Source organism: Bubalus bubalis, chromosome 16 (genome assembly GCF_019923935.1).
Source record: "Bubalus bubalis isolate 160015118507 breed Murrah chromosome 16, NDDB_SH_1, whole genome shotgun sequence".
Classification (NCBI taxonomy): Eukaryota; Metazoa; Chordata; class Mammalia; order Artiodactyla; family Bovidae; genus Bubalus; species Bubalus bubalis.
This window is the reverse complement of record NC_059172.1, coordinates 33,197,392-33,215,753: the sequence shown is the minus strand read 5'-3', so window position 1 is coordinate 33,215,753 and position 18,362 is coordinate 33,197,392. Positions and strand designations below refer to the sequence as shown.

Here is an 18,362-nt window from a genome sequence, read left to right as displayed (position 1 = left end):
AACCCCCGGCTAACCTGTTTAACAGCTGGAACTGCCTTCTTCTGGGCCTCGGTACTGCTGTGTCTGCGCCCTTCGTGTCGGTCCCGGGGGGTCATGGGGCGCGGGAAACATGTGGTGGCCTTCTTTGACTATGGGGAAGAGGACAGTTAGGTCTACAGCATACGAGACAAGTGGCCTGTGTCCAGCCAGCACCTGCCTCCCTCCTGCACCAGGAGACTCCCTGCTAATAGACTCGCAAACGTGGCGGCCGCTAGAGATGACCAAAGTCCAAGTCACCCACCTCGGGTGTGCCGGGACCCTGGTGGGTCTCTGAGGAAACCCGCTTGCGCTGCTGCCGTGTGGTAATGCCAGCGCTCTCAGCTATCTGGGCTGGCTGCATACTGGCTCGGCGCAGGGTCTCCCGGGGGTCGCCGGTTTTTATCTCCTCGTCTGTGATGGCAGGCAGGCTCAGGGAGGGCTGTGTGGGGTAAAAGAAGTGGTCGGTAGACCTCAGCTGTTTGGAAATGGAGCGAGACCGCCCTAGAACTCCTCACTGGCCAGGCATTTGGAGCCTTCCTATTGCAAACGGCTCCCGTCCTGTTGTCTTCCGGCCTATGCCATGCACCAGAGCCGCAGGAGCCGTCCCTAGAGACCTCTGCCAACTCCGGCCCTCCACAGAACCTCCTCCTGAGTTCCTCTCTGCCTGCTAGTTGACCAGAAGCAGGTCCCCCTCCTTGGCAGGCTAGGAAACGGGAGGGAGGTCCAGGAGGAAGAGGGAAGCCAGCAGGGGCGGGTCCCTGGCAGGGAACCCAAGAGCTCACCCTGGACTCCAGGGGGTAGCAGGTCTTCAGGTGCGGTGGGCATACTCGGTTGCGCTGCTGCAGCTCTGCAATGCGGTTCCAGTCATCCAGCTGTTCGGGCTCATCCTGGCAGGTGCCCACATAGAAGCTGTTCCTGCCTGTGCGGGGCCAGGGAGACAGCAACAAGCAGGGCTGCAAGGCCAGCACCCTGCCCGCCTTGGTGCCACCACTCTGTCCCTCCTAGCCCTTGAACTCCAGCACCCCAGGGTCCTGCTCTGCTCCATGCTGCAGCTATGGGCACGAGGCCCACTACCATCTCTTCCCTGGGGACTGGCTCCCTGCCTCCTCCCTGGGGTCCCATGCAGAGGTTGTGACACCAAAAGAAACTATTGGAGGACCAGGAATCCATACCCAGAGCGCTCCCTGAAGGCAAGAGCCTCAGAAAGGAATCTGAGGATAGATCCCTGGCAGTCTGGCCCCCCCTGGCAGCCCCTCCCCACCTGAGAAGGGGCCTGGACCAGTCCTGTGCAGGGAATCCCCCGCCCCTCATGCAGCATTTGGCTGAGAATGACATCAGCCTTACTGCCTAGCACAGCCCCTGGGTGAACAACAGGAAGGGAGGAGAGGGGTGAGGTGCTGGATTGCAGCTTGTCCTTTGGCTGTGTCAGGATCTGTCCCCAGTTTCATGTTTGGGTGTCAGGCCCCCACAGTCCCCTACCTGGAGGGGCCCCACTGGACATCCCGGCCTGGGAACGGCGAGCGGAGCTGCGAGTGGTGGGCCGGTAGCCAGGCAGGCTGAGCAGAGTGGAGTTGCCGTCGTCGGGAGAGCCCAGGCGGGCTAGAGACTGGGTGGAGGAGGCAGCTCTCGGGCCTGCCTGGGAAGCGGGGGCTGACTGTGTGCTGTAGAAGGAGGCGTTGGCACTGTCTGGATCCTCCACGTCCAGCTTCTGGAAGAGAAAACGCACCTGCTGCAGTGGGACTGGGCCCTGACGTCCTGGGACATCCCTGGTGGTCCACCAGCTAAGACTGAACCCAATGCAGGGTTTGATCCCGGTTAGGGAACTAGATCCTACATGCCGCAACTAAGACCCGCCACCAAGCATAGCCAAATACATCAACATTTTTTTAAAAAGCCTCCCATTTCCTTTCCCGAAGCGCCTCAGATCCCATGGTTGCCCGTGTCCACACTGCTTTGCACAGGGTCCTCAGCTGCCCATCTGCAAGAAATGGGCCTTGTTAATCCCACACAAGGTGCTGAGACTGTCGGGACTCCTGCCCATTGTTCGCTGAGTCTGTTAACAAGGCTCTGAGGGAGGGTGGGCCGAGTGCCTCAGGCTGTCTTAGAAGTGAGGTACACGGGCATTAAAGGACTGGCCTGAGGGTCACAGAGCTGGGGCTGGACTCCGTGGTTCCTGAGCACATCAGGCTTGTCCCACAGGTCCCTCTGACCAAGTGCACCAGGGGACCATCTTTTAGAACTTCGGTTTCTTGGTAGCTGAAGTGCTCCCCTCCTCTCTTCCCCAACCTCCTTGGGATGTGGAAACAAGGACCAGAGCCCCAGGCAGGTAGGCAGCCCCCTGGGCAGCACAACGTATCTGTCACCCAGCGTGCGTGCTGGGAGGCACGGGCTGGGCGGCTTCTCTGCGTTGTCCCCTTGAGCCTGCACAGGGTCGCTACTGTACACAGAGAGCACAGCAGCCTGTCAGTGGACAGGCAGCCGAGGCCAGCCTGGCCCCTTTCTACGGGAGGCCAAAGCAAGTCACCGCTCTGCTGCTCTCGTCTGTGGGTGTCTGGAGGCGGTTTTGGAGACCTGATGGAGAGAGGCCCTGGAGAGGAAGCGACTGGTGCTGTCCTACAGCCCCATTCCCAGCAGCCTGACCTTGGTCATGGTGATGTTGATGATCTGCGTGGTGCGCCTACGAGCGGAGCGGGTCTTCCGGCTTGAGTCCAGGGAGATGTCCCCCAGGGAGTCCAGGCTGCTCTCCAGGGGGGCCTGACCCCGAGCAGGGATGGGCGTGAAATAGAGGCTCTCCAGGGACTCCACTTTGGGGGGCAGACGCTGGGAGATGGGGGAGGCTGGCTCTCCGGGGATGCTGGTGCCGTCTGGCTGGGTGCGAGGCAACTTGCTGTGGGGAAAAGGCTGCTGAGGCGCCATTCCTGGGGCTAGATCACATTTTGTCCATCCCTTTGTTCCAGTGACATTTATAACAAGACCACTAGGTCAAGCACCCCACCCTCTGATTTTTCAGAGGTACCAAAAAGAGTCCTTGACTGGGACCCTGCCTTCCATCTGCTCTGTTGTTGGTGAGCCCACTCACCCCATGATGCCCTGAGCTCCTCAATACAGGCAACTCCCAGACCCTGCTCTCCAGACCCTCCCAGACACAGCCCCAGACTGCCCCTCTGGACTCCACAACAACATGTCCCGAACTAAGTCCACTGTCTGTTCCTCCTCTGTTTCCTATTATAGCCAACACGAAGCTGGGGGGAGCAACCTCCAGCCAGCCTCCATCTCTTCCCTTTCCTGCCAAACCCAGGAGCCCCCTAACCACACCCAACTCCTCTCCTTTCCTGTCTACCTCGTCCCCTCTCACCTCGACTACAACAGCCTCTGAGAGACACACGGTGGTGACAAGCTAGGACTCAAGCCAGGCTGCCTGGGGTCAAGCCTAGCCCTGCCACTGTGGGACCCCAGGCTGCCCCAGTTTTCCTCTGTGAAAGGAGATAATCATAGACTCTACCTCAGAGAGTTGTTATGGGATAAATGAATTCATATTTCTCAGGTGTGTAACAGTATCTCTGGCACATATAAAGTGTTTAACATAAAAATACATTTATTGTTCTCATTAAAGTCTCAGTTTTCCCTATCAAGATAGGTAGGCTAAGATGCAAAACTGACCATGTGCTCAACTGCAAACCCTTCTGAGGCCCCTCAGTGCCTTCAGGATCAGGTCTAAACCCCAGCCTCCTTCAGTGGGGGGGCGTCCAGCCTGCCCTCAGGGGCCTGAGCCCAACCCTCCCCACTTCACTGTCCAGCCAAGCTCCTTCTCGACCTTTGTTGTTATCACTCTTCTCTGTCCATGGGACACACACCTCCAGTTTCTTTCAAGACTCAAGAGCAGGAGTGACAGCCTCCATGAAGCCTCTTCTGACCACTCATTACTTCTCATTCCCGCTATGCTACATGCAAGCATCTGGCCTAATACCTCTAATACATCCTCCTCCTCTAAGAACAAGCTTCCAGAGGGCAAAGGGTTCCCATCTTCCTCTCTCATAGCCCCAGTGCCCAGGAGGCTGCCTGATCACAGTGGGCTGACAACAGACAGGGAGGAAGGGTGCCCCCTGACCTGGTGACAGAGAGAGGGGTCCCCTCCTCGCAGCTCAGATCCAGGCTGTCAATACTCAAGTCCAGCTGAGACTTAGCCTGGGGCTCCCGGCTCTTCAAGGCGTCAGTCGCCACCTGGAACTTGCCCAGGTCCCGAAGCTGCTGGTCGGCATGGGCAACCTGGGAAACGGTGGAGAGAGAGTGAAGGCAGGCCTCAGCAGGGTGGCTGCGGAGAGGAGGGCACTGGAGGCCAGTGTGCCGGCACGGCCAGAGCCTCACCTGTGCCTCCAGGCTGCGCACCTGGGCTGTGAGGTGGCGGCAGGTCTGCTCAGCTTCCTTGGTCTTCAGCCCGGCCTGCTGCAGCTCCCGGCCCAGCCGATCCACTTCTGTCCGCAGCTCCTTGTTCTCTGTCTGCAGCTGCTCTAGGCCTCGAAGCTGCTCCTGCAGCTCTTGGTTCTGCTGCTTCTTGGCATCATAATGAGTCTTGGCCTTCTCCATCTGGGTGGGTGGAAGGGCGAGTGGGTGGTGGGGTCTGAGAAGTGGGGGGCGCCAGGGCCGGGGCTGGGGCCGGGCTCCTTACCTGTAGCTTGTAGTGCTCAGCCGCCTGCTCCTTCTGGCTCAGCTGGGCCTGAAGCTCACTCAGCTGGGCCTGGAGGCGCTGGACCTCCTGCTGGCTCTCACCGCCCTGGGCCTGAACGAGGAGAGAAGCTGATGACCACTGGCCTCTTTGGCTCACCCAAATCCACCGACCCCTAGCCTCCTGGGCTCCACGGTGTTTACAGATTCCTGCATGTTCTCTGAGGACACACAACAGGCCTCTGGGCCCCTCCCAGCTCCAGCCTAAGCACCACACACCCCTCAGAGTCCAGATGCTGTAGGAGCTTTTCCTGTCCAGACAGTGCCCTTTCTGGAAGAGTTCTGGCAGCCTGCCTTTGCCCTGACACCAGGCACATGCTACCTCACCCTCCCTCCGTGAGGACAGTCTCCCGGGAGGAAAGGCACTGGCCCCCAGGAACACCAGGGGTCTAGGCACAGGCATGTGTGCTGAGGACACGAGAACTCATTTCTCCTCAAAACCACTCTGGGAACTAACTTCAGCTCCACTTCACAGATGAAGAAACTGAGTACAGAGCCTGAAAGCACACTGGCCACGGGGACTGAGCAGCAGAGTAAGATCTGCACCTCTGCCCACCTCACTCCGAAGTGGGTGTGGGCTCAGTGATGCTGCGGGCGCAGCCTCCCAGACAGACCACAGACTCCTTGGGCGCAGGATCTGTCTGTCCGTGGCGGATTCTCTGTCCACCCGCAATCTGTGCCAGCAAGTGCTAAGTCTGTAGCAGGCACTGGCCAGGGCCACCCAGCCTTACCTCCTCACCCCCCGGCACCAGGAAGGCCTGAGAGGAGTGTACTCCGCCTGTGTGTCAGCATGACTGTGACACGGTGTGGAGCACAGGGCAGTGAGCTGGGCAAACAGCTCTGAGCTCCCACCAACTCCTGTGACCCTCCTGGGGCCACTGGGGCCAAGTTCCTTTGCCCTTAACTAAAAGCTGTGAAGCCTGGAGTTGCAAAAAAGCAAACATTAAACCAAAGAAGGTGATGCCACGGAAAGCATTAAGAATATTCAGTTGCACTGCAGTACTAAGTGTCACTAGCGCTCATTCCCTAAGATTAAACAGCACAGCCCAACTGGCCCCTGCAGCGCTGTAAATGTTCTGATCTGCCCTGTCCAGTATGGTAGCCACTAGCCACACATGGGAATGTGGAAACGTGGCTAGCGCAACTGAGAAACTGGATTTTATTTAAATAACCACACACGGCTAGCGGCTACTGCAGCAGACAGTGAAGGTCTGCGGGTTGCGAGCCACTCTGGTCACTCTCAGATCGCAGAGGCACAGGCAGGGCTCCTGAGGCTGCCAGGCCCCAGGGTGCCCCAGACGGAGCTTAGCGCTTCCCTCCCTGCTCCCCTGAGCCGATGGAGGGCAGGCCCATCCCCTGCTGTCCCACCTTCAGCTTCTGCTGCTGAGCCTTGCTGGCTTGCTCATGGTCGGCTAGCTTCTTGCTCAGTTCTTCCACCTGGGGCAGGGAGGCAAGAGGAGAGAGACTCAGGGGGCCTTCCGCTGAAGATCCAGACAAATTATGGGGTTTCCCCAGGCCAGTCCCCAGTGTCCCTGTAAGAAACTCAGGGCCGCCCTGGCTGGTGGGCAGGACCTGAGTGACATGACCCAACGCAAGTGCTGTCAGAGCCACCTGCCCGCGCTTGCCTCCACCCCCTGCTTCAGACACAGGCAGCAGGGTCACTCGGGAACTGACACCCCACCACCACTTACTGCCGCCGTTCCCAGCCCCAACCTTCCCACGGCGGGACAGGAGCAGGGCACCCATTCTAAAACGCCAGCAGACACTCTCAATGACTACACCCCCCAACCCCTACCGCAAGAAACTGCCAGAGCAAAAGCCCAACTGCTCGGACCTCTCCCCGACATCCACAGGCCATCAGGGCTGGCGCTAGTGGTGTGGCGGCTGTGATTAGCACTGGGTCAGGCAGCTGGAAGACGAGAGCAGGGCAGCACACGCATTTCACGCCCACCCCACCCCCAGAGAGAGGAAGGGCTCAGGGAGGAAGGGGATGAGAGGGCGCATGGCAGCCACAGACGCTCCTGGCTCCCCTGGGCTTTCTGGGAGCTCAAGCACGATCAGTAAAGGCAAAAGGCAGGAGCTCCATTGCTAACTGTTTGCTCTTCTGTCTGATCTTCCCCATCATCTCAGGCTCCCTGGAGGAGGGGATGTGAGGAGAGGAGGGCCCACCTCCTCAGCAGGCCCCAGATGATGGGGTAGGAAAGGGAGTGGAGGAAGGGGGCGCCCACTAAATGCCAGTTTGATAGCTTTGATGTCTAGGGCAGCACAGAAACCCTGGTAAGGGTGAGGCAGTCAGACCTCACCTCCTCTCAACCTTGGCCCTCCTGCTCCCAGACATCTCTATCTTATGCTGGGGGTTAAAAACCCCAGAGGGTGATGGGCAAGTGTCCTGAGCTCACGGCCCTGCTAATCTGTGGAGGCCGCCTGGCACATCACCTTTCTGGCTTCTGCAGGAAAGAAGGGAGCTGTGCCACACCAGGCCTGTGGCCAAACTGCGAGTCCCCACAGCTGAGTACCCAAACTGGGAGCAGGACTTGGAGGTCTGGGAGTCCCAAGGGCAGGCTGTCTCTGGACCTGGTACGGAAAAGACAAAGCCTGCCCTACCCCTCGTCCCTGACAGACGATGAGAATACAGACGAGTGGAGAGGCCGACCTGGGATGGGTGGGGCGAGGCCTGAAAGGGCCCAGCACACCGCACTCTGGGACGGCCTGGGTTCCACAGCATGACCCTGCCCCTTCACAAACAGTTCACAACAGGAGCCCACGGAGGCAAGCTGCAGCCGGGGTCATGCACCGAGACCAGTCACCGCTTAAGCAGCCAGCATTTATCGAGGACCTCAGGCATTACCTGCTTAGTCTGCTCTCTCTGAAATAACTCTAGCTGCTCCACCTGCGCATGGGGGAGCAACAGAGACAGCGTGAGATGGGGGCCCAAAAGGCACCCGCCCTGCTCCCAGGCTGACCTCACCGAGGCTCTAATCTGCCCCCAAGGAACTAGATGTCTAGCAGCCTCTTTAAATGCCATCTTGGCTCATTGGAGGCCCCGGTGGCTCTTGGGGCCTCCACTCTAAGTATGCTTCCTCACGACAGAGCGCCTCAAAAGGCTGATGGCTCTCACAGCCTGCCTCACCAGAGACAGAACCTTTGGGGAAGGGGAGGCTACTAAGAGTTTCTTTAGGCAAGCAGGGGCCACAGACAACCTGTACTAGCAGCCACCTCTCCTCCTGCCACCCAGACACTCTGGCATCACAGGGGGATCAGAGGCCAGGGAACGTAGAGGGACAACGTCTCCACCTCTCAGGTCTGCCCTTCGGGGGTGTGGCTGAGCCAGGGCCTCACCTGGGCAGTGAGTTTCTGCCTCTCCTCCTGGAAACGCTGCCTCTCCTCCAGGACCTTGGCCTTGGCACCCTCGTACTTGGCGGTCATCACTTCCAGCTCCCGGGCAGTGCTCTGCACTTCCCGCTGCATCTCAGCCAGACGGGTCTCAGCGTCAGCGCGCACAGCTGCCAGCTCCTGGCTGTACTTCTCGCGGGCCTGGTCCAGCTCCACTTCCAGAAACTGCCGGCCGAGGCTGGCCCGCTCACCCAGCCCGCGGTTCTCCTCAGCCAGCAGGCCGTGAGCCTTCTTCAGCATGCTCAGCTGCTCCGCGTAGCTGGCCTTCTCTGCTCGCAGCTGCTGGGCCATGCGCTCCTGCTCTGCCACCTTCTGCCGCAGAGGCAGCAGCTCCCCGAGCTCACGCTGAGCCCGCAGCAGCTCTGCCCGCAGCCCGCCAGCCGCCTGCTTGCTCTGCTCCAGCTCCTCCCGGTGGCGCTTCTCGGCAGCAGCCTGCTCGGCCTGCAGCTGCTGGCACAGGTGCTTGACGGGCAGCAGCTCGCTCGCCAGGGCCTGTGTGCTGGTGTGCTCCAGCTGCAGGGCCGAGAGAGCTTGCTCCTTCTGGAAGAACTTCTCCTGCCAGGCCTTTAACTCTTGGCCCAGCTCCTCTGCTCGCTCCGCCTGCGAGGCCAGCTCCTGCCGCAGGCTCTCAGAAGCCACCCGCTGCTTTTCAGCCTCCTCCCGGAGGGTCTGGACCTCCTCGCGCAGAGCGGAGCTGCGTTCCGCAGCCCTGGCGCTGCTGCTGGCGGTCTCCGCCTGGAGCAGGCGCAGCCGCTCTTCCAGCTTCTGACTCTTCTCTGACTCAGCGACCACCAGCCGCTTCAGCTCCTTGCTCTCGCCCTCCTTCTCCAGCACCTGGCGGTTCAGGATGGACACCTCCTCCTCCAAGCTGCTGATGAGGCTGTTTTTCCTCTCGGCCTCCTGCTGACCCCGGGCCACCTGGGCCTTCCACTCGTCCTCGGCCTTGCTGTGCTCCTGGGCCTTGGCACGGAGGGTGGCCAACTCCCTCTGGGTTGAGGCTAAGGCATCCTGACTGCTCCCCAGCTCCTGGGCCTTCTGCTCTAACTGGCCCTGCAGAGTCTTCAGAGTACTGGCCTGCTCCATGTGGGCAGCGCGCTCAGACTCAAGGCTGTGCTCCAGGCTGGAGGCCTTCTCCTGGTGCTCACGGGCCTGCTGTTCCAGCCGGCTCACCTCTGCCTGCAGAGCCTGCAGTTCAGAGCCTTCTGGCTCAGTCTTTCCAGTAGCCTCGGACTGGGTTCGCAATCCAGAAGCGTCTTCTCGGCTGGCTGTCCGAAGAGACTGCGGGCGCCCCTCCTCTTTCTTGGCCAGCTGTTCTTTCAGTCGCTCCACGGTTTGCTGAAGCTCCTTCAGCACTGCCCCTTGGGCTGCCTCCTGCCCACGAAGCTTGGCCAGTTCCTGGTCCATCCCCTCCTTTTCCCTCAGGGCCTGGGCCAGTGCCTCCTGCAGGGCAGCAAACTCCACACGCTGCTCATTGAGTGCGTTCTGCAGCCGCATCTCCAGCTCCGCCTTGGCGGCCTTCTCCAGGGCAAGGTCAGCTTGGGCCCGGCCCCGCTCCTGGGTCAGCCGCGCCACCTCCCTCTCCTGTTGCCCACGCTCCTCCTGCTGCTGCCCCTGGCTCTCCATCAGCGCGGCCCGCAGCCTCTCCAGCTCGCTACCCATCTGCTCAGCCTCACGCTCCATAGCCTGCAGCGCGGCCTGCGTGCTGCAGAACGGGCGTCCCTGCTGCTCTTCCAGCCACTCCGACTCTCTGTCTCCTGCCCTGGGCGGCTCCTTGGGCAGCTCTGGGGAGGCCGTCTCCGGCTGCTCACCTGCCTTGCGCACCAAGGCCTCCAGGCGGGCCACCTCCTTGCTGGTGGCCGCCATCTTCTCCTGCAGGGTGGCAAGGTCGGTGGCGAGCTGCTGGGCCCTGCCCTCCTTCTCTTGGACCTGCTGCAGGGCCCTGGCCAGGCTGGCGTGGAGCTGAGCCAGCTCGTCCTGCTGCCGGCTGATCTGGAGCTCGCTGTGGGCCTCGATCCCCACTACCTTCTCCTTGGCCTCCTGTAGCTCCTGGCGGGCCTTCTCGCATTCCTCCTTCAGAGTCATCAGCTGTTCCTGGAACATGGCGCTGTACTGCTCCTCCTCCTGCTGGCTGTCCTCGTACCGCTCACGCCAGGTGGCCACCTCCTTGGCCAGCTGCTCACACTCATTCTCGGCCTCGCGCTGGGAGGCTACAGCCTCGGCCAGCTCCTGCCGCAGGGCTTCTGTCTGGGCCTGATGGGCCTCCCCGAGCTGCTGTAACCGGGCCTCCAGCCCCTTGCGCCCAGCTCTCTCTTCTTCCAGCTCCTTCTGTCCCTGCTCATGCTGCTCCACCAGGCTCTGCGTCTCCGCCTCCAACCTGCAGATGCACCGCTGCTGCTCTGCCAGGGTGTCTGCAGCCCTGCGCTTCTCCTCTTCCAGGCTGCCTGTGGTGGCCTTCAGGGACTCCTCCAGGGCCCGGACCTGCTCCTGGAGCTGGGCCTTCTCCTGGGCCACTCTTTCCCACTCGGTTGTTTTCTGCTGCTCAGACCTTAACTGGGCCTTCAGCTCTGCCACCTGGGCCTGTGCCTCACTCTGCTTCTGGCGGGCTGCCTCAACATGGGCATGGAGTTCCTCCACCTTCTGGCTCAGCTCCGCCTTCTCCTGCTGGGCCTGTGTCAGCGAGGACTGGGCACCATCCTGGGCTTCATGGGCAGCCCGCAGCTGCTCTTGCAGGACGTCCAACTCGGCAGCCTTCTCCTTCTCCACTGCCCCCAGCTGCTGGAGGGCCATGTCTCTCTCCCGGAGAGCAGCCTCCCGCTCCTCGGCCGCAACAGCCAGTTGCTGGGCCTGGTCTCGCCGGGTGGCCTCCTTCTCCGTGGCGGCCTCTTCCAGCTGCCTCTCCTTCCGCTCCAGGCTGCTGCTCAGCTGCTCCACCTGCTGGCGGAGGCCCTGGGCAGCCTCTTCCTGCTGACGGAGAGTCTGTGTGAGTTGTGCCTGCTCCGTTTGGGCCTGCTGCTTCAGGCCGGCCAGTTCCCCATCCCGCTGCTGCACAGCAGTGTTGAGGGTATCCAGCTCGGAGGTCAATGTGGCCACCTGGGTGGACAGCCGGGCCACCTGAGCCTGAGAAGCCTGCTCCAGCTCCTCCTTGGCCTGGCTGAGGTTGGACAGGGAACCCTGCAGCTCGGCAATCAGGCCAGCCAGCTGCTGCTTTTCTTCTTCCAAGTGGCTCCGCTCGGCGAGCAGCTTGGCTTCCCGCTGGCCCCGCTCGGTCTCCAATGCTGCCACCCTGGCTTGAAGCTGGGTGTTGTCTGCAGCGAGAGTGGATGCCTCTTGCTTGAGGGTTTCCAGCTGGTGAAATAAAGAGACAAACGGGGATCAGCACGACTTGGTGCCCTCTGCCCCTCCAGGGATTGAGGCCCACCAGGAACCTGAACATGGAGAGCACGGGTCAGCAGCCACCCCAGCCCACAGGTGTCACCGCTGCCTGAGTCCCTACCTGCAAGATGTCACCCAGCACCTCACCCTTCTCCTGGGGTGGGTTCTCCCGCAGCTGGGCCAAGTGTTCTTCCAGCTGTGAAAGCTTTCCCTGAAGGATTTCGTTCTTCTCTTCAAGGCATTTCTGGGAGTAAATGAGAGCCCCAGGTTAACAGAAATGAAACAGGCACCAGCTTGTCACACAAGCCCTTGTGAGCATCAACATTATTATCCCATTACCTTGTTACCAAGATCTCCTCTGGCCCCGACCTAGGAGAAAACTGGCAGAAACCAATGGAGACCTGACTTACCAGCCCCAGTCCCAGGGCTGAATTAAGTTAGGTGACTTGCTCATTTCTTCTCCAAGGATGAGTTTACTTAAGATTTCCTCACTGTATACCCTTCCTCGGTCATGTCTTGGCTCTCAGAGTATCCAAACACTCATCAGCTTAAAAATAGCCTGTCTGAACACCAACAGCAGCAGTAGCCACAGCACCCCCTGGTCCCCTGCCCCTCTTCACCCCACTGTTCACTAAGCAACTACAATGGGCCAGGGCCTGTCTTAATCTACCCAACAGATCCGGAGGTAGCAACTACCATCCCTATTGTTTTTACAGAGTAAGAGTACAAAGCTGACGAGTTAAGTGCCTTGTCCGGGGGCTACATGGTTACTAATACGTGGCAGAGCTGCGTTCTTAATAGCAACAATAATCTCAGCAACTTCACCTCGTACCAGACAATGTGTGTTCAGTGCTCTATACGCATTATCCTACAACAGACGATAAGGCAGCTACTAATTCTTTTTCCCATTTTAGGGAAAAGTCGCTTAGAAAGAAGTAACTTGTCCAAGAGCCACACCTGTAAACAGCAGAGACAGGATATACAGGTATACTGAACCAAAGCCCATTACAGCACATTATTAAGCCTTGAAGAGTAGTTAGCATAATTCCCAAAGGTCCCATACTGAAAAGTGAAGTCACTCAGTCATGTTTGACTCTTTGTGACCCCATGGACTACAGCCTACCAGGCTCCTCCATCCATGGGATTTTCCAGGCAAGAATACTGGAGTGGGTTGCCATTTCCTTCTCCGGGAGATCTTCCCAACCCAGGGATTGAACCCGGGTCTCCTGCATTGGAGGCAGACACTTTACCATCTGAGCCACCAAGGAAGTCCAAAGGTCCCACAGAGGTAAACGACATTCAGCTTTGGGCATGTGGTCAAGGCCGTGGCCCTGACTTCCCAAAGCAGAGGGCTACCTTGTCCTGCAGGGCTGTGCCGAGCTCCTTGTCCAGATGCGCCTGCTTCTGCATCCACTCCTGAGTGGCCCTGCTGTGCTCTTCTGTCAGTTCGTTGAGGGCCCCCTGGAGCTGCTGCAGGTGACTGGCAAACTCCCGCAGCTGAGACAGACAAGAGGGAAGCCCCGTCACGCAGGGTCAAAACTGCCAGAACCACTGCTGTCTGCCTGCTGAGCTCCAGGGTCTGGACGGTTCCTGTTATCCTTCCAGCCCTCCTCAAGCCAAATGCAACTAATCATATCTCTAACGCAGGACTACTAATCAAAATTTACGGCCACCAGCCGGTCCGTCCCTGGCAGTAGCCAATTAAGGAATGAGGACACTCTCCTCAATCCTCTGGGGGAATTACAGACCAACTCAGCTGCACCGGGCTTCCAGGTGCGGACCAGAAACCCCAACTCTCACCTTAAAGGAAAGGTCCCCATTCTCCTCAGAAAGCTGGTTAATTCTGCGATCCATCTGGCTCTTCTCTGTCTTCAGGTCCTGGCACTGCTTCAGAGTTTCATGCAGCCGCACAGTGAGGCTGCGAGAGAGTGGGGCAGTGAGGAAAGAGCACATGGCTGCTGTGCCGGGCACAGAAGGACAGCAGGAGAACCGTACCTCTCGTTCTTGCCACGCAGCTCCTCCAGCTCCCTGGGCTCCAGCGGACTGGCCGCCTGCTTCTCGTTGAGCTGAGCGAGGCGGTCAATGCGCTGCTGCATCATGGCTATCTGTGCATCTGCCCCAGAGGGGAGGAGAGGACTCAACCCAGGGCGAGGGGAGGAGCGAGGGGGGGGGAGGGGCAGCTGGTCCAGGGAAAGAAGGAGGGGGGCACGGATAGCACCTGCTTCCAGGGGTCAGCCAGTGGGCCCAGGGAGGAGCTCGGCTCCCAGGCCAGCAGAGGAGACAACACAGGAGGCAGAAGGGCCACACCTCAGACAAGCCCAGCACGTTCCCAGATGAAAATCCTGAATGCTGCCCATCCACACACATCCGCCAGCGAGCCAGGAACCTACCCTTCTCGGTGAGGAGCTTGCGGTTCTCAGCCAACTCCAGCTCTAGCTCGTCTCGATTGTTTCTCTCATCTGCAAGCTGCTTCTTTAGCCGCCTCATCTGGAACTGTGGGGTCTGCAAGATGTCACCCATGGGGGAGGCTGGAGAACCTGAGAGGAAGCTGAGGAAGATGGCCCAGATGCCATGGTCAGAGCCCAAGACATGAGGGTGGAAGCAACCAACAGGCGCGGGTGGGGTCGGGGGGCTCTGTGGGTATGCGCACGGGGGCGAGGCCCAAATACCTGGGTTCTGCCTGCAGTGCTACCTCGTGCTTTATGACGTGACCTAGAGAAAGCTCCTCTTCTTTCTTCAAGTCTTAATTTCTCTATGCCTCCCCACCCCCCACAGCTGCAAAAGGAGGGCATTCTCTTTGCCTTTACAGAACTGCACTAAGGGAATTTAGCCTAGTCTTCAAGAAAGCAAGAAATCCCATAAACAGAGACCAGTCTTTGACAGGCCTTTTGCCCAGGACAGATCCCAACCAAGTCCCCCACTGATCCTGACATAGGGGAGGACGTCACAGGTCTGTAAGATACTCCAAGCTCTCTGATGACTCAGGGGCTGGTCAACAGTTTGGCCCCTTGGAGGCAGGGATCCGAGTGCTGGGTGTCGAGGGCCTCCCATCCTGGGAGAAGAGGCCCAGCACATACTTGTTCCCGCTGGAAGAGGCAACTTTCTGTAGCTCTAGGAAGTGAACCTCCCTCTTGGCCTGGTGGCTGGGTGGAGACAGCTCTTCAGAGATGGTGCTGGAACGGGGGGAAGGGACAGGAGCTGGAGTGGAAAGAGCAGACAAGCCACAGAGAGGTCAGTAAGAGGTGGACAGATTTGCATCTTTATCCTATTTGAGAACTTGCCTTAGTGGGGATGAATCCAGACACTTATATGTCAGCTGCAGAAGAAGGCTGGGCAGAGCTTGAAGCCTGAGGTCTGGGTTATCCAGCAGTCAGTGCCCTAAGCCAAAGTACAGGGCTTCCCTGCCCAGACTCTGTACTCAAGAGACCGGACCAAGTGCTCATGACTCCTCTCAGTCCCAGTGGCCTCTCAAGTCAAGAGCCAGCAGCCTCCTCACTGAAACCCTCATTCTGAAATCGTGCACTGCCAGCATGACTTCTTTCTCAAAATCTCTTTTATTGGCTCTCATGGCGACCTTCACAAGGCCCTCCTGCCTCTAACACCTGGGCTCCCTCTCCGGCACCCGCTCCTTCCTCTCCCACCCACCTGCCCACCAAGCCCCAGAGTTCTGATGGGGCCTGCGTCCTCTGCCCACAGTGCCCAAGGCCTCAGTGGCCATCCATATACCAACGTGCAAGCCCACAGCCTGGCCCAGAGCCCTCTCCTGCATTCTACACTCACATCTACAACATCTCCACCTGAAGTTGCTCACAGGGAACCTGAACACAAGGAATACCAAATTCAGGGGCTGGGTGAATGTGCCGAGACCTGCCACCTGTCGTCGTTAGATGGCTCTTCCCAACAGGCAGCACTCGCACTCTTTACTGTACTTCCAGCAAGATGCCTGATAGATTCAATACCTCCCTGTTCTAGCACTTTTTTCTCATCATATATTCTGGTTTATGTATCTGCCTTCCCACCTAGCACACAAGCAATATGTAAGGAATAACAGTCTTCTAAAACTGTGTACTTCCAGCTTGTAAGTCAAGAGTAATGACTGTTTAAACAATAAAAAACAAAACAAGATGTACATGTAGGTAGTGGGGTAAACCAGGAGAACTGACAGCAGACATGATCACTTACAAATGTCCTGCTGAGCTGCTGCCAGGCACGAGGAGGAGCTCTGTGGAAACTGGGATGAAGGCAACATGGCCAGAAGTCATGTCACTCCATGTTCCACACGTTTCCTAAGCACCTACTCAGTGCCCTGTGTGGGGGCAAACCCCCAGAACTTTCTGACAACTCAGGATCCTAGCAGTCCCCAGCTCAGAAAAGACGAGATCGTCAGGAATGGTCCCTACTTACCTTTCTGCAAGAAGCTCTCCAAGTCTTCATTCAGGTTTAGCCCATCCTCATGGTCCAGCACGAATTTGAGAATGACAGCTAACTCAGCCTGGGCCACAGACAGAGAAAGAGCATCACTGAGGTGTTCGGGAGGCCTGCAGGCATGGAGGGCACCATCCTGGAGGTGCCCTAAGGTTCTGCTGGAACCCATCCCCGCCCTCAGAGCCCCATGGTCCAGTCCAGAATATCCCACCAAAGACGTTCCACTCTACTTGTCCCCAGCCCCTCATTTCCCCCAAAGATGCACCCAGGGTCAGACAGAAGTCCAAACTGACTTCACTCCTGACCATGAGATAAGAATAGGTAAGCAAAGCAACCCAGTCAGAAAGCTTTTACACAGAACTCTGTTGGCCCCTCCCAGCTGGCCCTGACTGCTGTTCTCTGTCTGAGTGAAAACACCTTCGGGGCTCATGCAGGGCTTAACCACCAGCTCAGCTGTAAAATCTTGCCTTCGCTGTCTGAATTCCAAAGCTACAGAGTTGATCTGACTTCTCTGGCCATTTTCCTTATTTCTTTAGAATTTCTTTCTACCTGGTCTATGATCAGCTTAGAGCAGAGAAAACGTTAAAGGAAGGAAGGAGCCACTTGTTCCTCCCACAGCATTACAACCCCAACCTGTGACAAGCCACGAGCTAAGTGAGTACGAAAGGGGGTGAACTCAACACTTTTACCACTACGTGAAAGGCCACAGCTCTCCGGACACTGCCCTGCCAGTAACAGACATGACCCTCTGGCATCCCAGCTGCTGCTGCTCTAAACAAAGCACAGCTGCTCATGCAGGAAGCAAGGACAACATCAGGACCGCACGGCAGGTAGTTCCCTCTCTAATGAAGCAGATGCACCAACTCCCCTTCACTTAGGGACCATGCAGAGGAGGGAAGAGGGGCAACCGCTCTGAGCTAGACTGTCACGATAGACAAAGACACCCTCACTGATCCGTCCTACTAGAGGAAAGGAGGGTGAAATGCAGTGACAGTCTGTGTAAAACACCCACTTAAACATACAGAAGCACACACAAGAGGGAAAAATAATTTCTATGTATTATCCAAACACAGTTCACGTACAGGTACAGTTAAACATATGTACGTGAAAAGGGCCTGGACGTATATCCTTTAAAAGTCAGCAGTTACTGCTGAGAATGCGATTACCAGCAACTTTTATTTCCTTCTTTGTGCTTCTTGGTATTTTCCAGACTTTCTATACTGAATGGCTGTTACTACTATAACATAATTTTTAAAAAGAACAATGCATGTTGTTTAGAGAAAAACAACTGGCATGGAGTGAAACATGGGCAAGCCTGCTGGGTGGGATGGAGGCGCAGGGCTTACCTGAATCTTGTATTCAAACTGCTCCCAGTCCCTGAGACTCCTGGAGCTCATGGAGGAGTGGTACAGCAGCAGCATGGCCACCTAGGAGCAAGCAGGAGCGGCTGCTGAGCAGGGCTGCCTCTCTGCTCAGGCCCCAACCCCTGCCCTGTTCTGGGGACTCCGAGCTCTCCCAGAATTCAGCAGCCCCAGGCTGCTGCCCTTAACTGTATCAGGAAACACTTTTCTTCTCTTTTTTTAAAAAAATTATTTATTTAATTGGGGGCTAATTACTTTACAATACTGTGGTGGTTTTTGCCATACGTTGACATGAATCAGCCATGGGTGTACATGTGTCACCCGTCCTGAACCCCACTCCCACCTCTCTCCCCACCCCATCCCTCTTGATCGAGGATTCAGTGCTCACTGTGCAAAAAGCCGGGAGCCAGAATCCCTGCACTCATGGAACCCAGGGTATGACACCTAAGGCATCCTTCATACGACAGCACCCAGAAACAGAAGGGGAGTGAACTGGATTGAGCTAAAAAGAAAAATATGACGACAGCCGGCTAAGGCCTGACTTGCCAGCTGTCCACAGAGGCCACAGTAATGGTCCAGTAAATCTCTTGGTCATTAGGATGGGCTAAAATCCTTGGCTGAATCAAGCCTCAGCTAGGTGGCTGCCTTGACCTACCACCAACCTCCACAAGGCTCAGAAATAAAGCCCCCACCACTTCTGGGTTGAGAGAAGGCCCCCCAGCAGGCCCCTCTGGTGCCACCCTCTCACCCCCATCAGGTTCGTTTTCCACAGGTACCTTCGCTAGCTCCAGCTCTGAGCCCTCCATCACCTTCTGCACTGACACCAAGCATTCTGCAGAAGAGGGATGTTTTCGGTTTTCTGTAATGACAATAATATAGAAAATAAGGTGAATTTCCTGGGAACCATCCCTGAGATAATCAGAAAACCGGTGGGGCCAGGAGACGACACACACATTTCCACCTGAAGTTAATTCTATCCTGGGCTAGTCCAAGGACTACAGGGACAGTTCAAGGAGAAAACAGGCTGGGAATTCACAGCAGATTTGGGGCCTGATATAGCACTCACCCACC

General features: G+C 57.7%; 1 protein-coding gene and 1 non-coding gene across 9 annotated transcripts in view; both read right to left on the bottom strand.

Annotated features, from left to right (window-relative positions):
* NUMA1 (nuclear mitotic apparatus protein 1) overlaps positions 1-18,362 on the bottom strand; it is a 73,106-nt gene that overhangs the window by 1,327 nt on the left and 53,417 nt on the right. For 6 of the 8 annotated variants that reach the window (XM_006064723.3, XM_006064724.3, XM_006064725.3 and 3 more), the window contains exons 5-24: positions 18,068-18,150; positions 17,277-17,357; positions 15,910-15,997; positions 14,583-14,703; positions 13,896-14,053; positions 13,501-13,618; positions 13,306-13,423; positions 12,862-13,002; positions 11,627-11,749; positions 8,080-11,478; positions 7,589-7,630; positions 6,109-6,177; positions 4,685-4,795; positions 4,384-4,602; positions 4,127-4,284; positions 2,659-2,905; positions 1,498-1,726; positions 801-937; positions 281-457; positions 15-128 (exon numbers count right to left, since the gene is read on the bottom strand). In XM_006064723.3, coding sequence (XP_006064785.1) covers positions 15-128; positions 281-457; positions 801-937; positions 1,498-1,726; positions 2,659-2,905; positions 4,127-4,284; positions 4,384-4,602; positions 4,685-4,795; positions 6,109-6,177; positions 7,589-7,630; positions 8,080-11,478; positions 11,627-11,749; positions 12,862-13,002; positions 13,306-13,423; positions 13,501-13,618; positions 13,896-14,053; positions 14,583-14,703; positions 15,910-15,997; positions 17,277-17,357; positions 18,068-18,150 — 5,933 coding nt within the window. The remainder of the gene's footprint in view (positions 1-14; positions 129-280; positions 458-800; positions 938-1,497; positions 1,727-2,658; positions 2,906-4,126; positions 4,285-4,383; positions 4,603-4,684; positions 4,796-6,108; positions 6,178-7,588; positions 7,631-8,079; positions 11,479-11,626; positions 11,750-12,861; positions 13,003-13,305; positions 13,424-13,500; positions 13,619-13,895; positions 14,054-14,582; positions 14,704-15,909; positions 15,998-17,276; positions 17,358-18,067; positions 18,151-18,362) is intronic. The other 2 variants (XM_006064728.3, XM_006064729.3) reach the window with 2 other exon arrangements.
* TRNAW-CCA lies at positions 12,702-12,773 on the bottom strand. The gene has a single exon. It is a non-coding gene; the product is annotated as a tRNA-Trp (tRNA).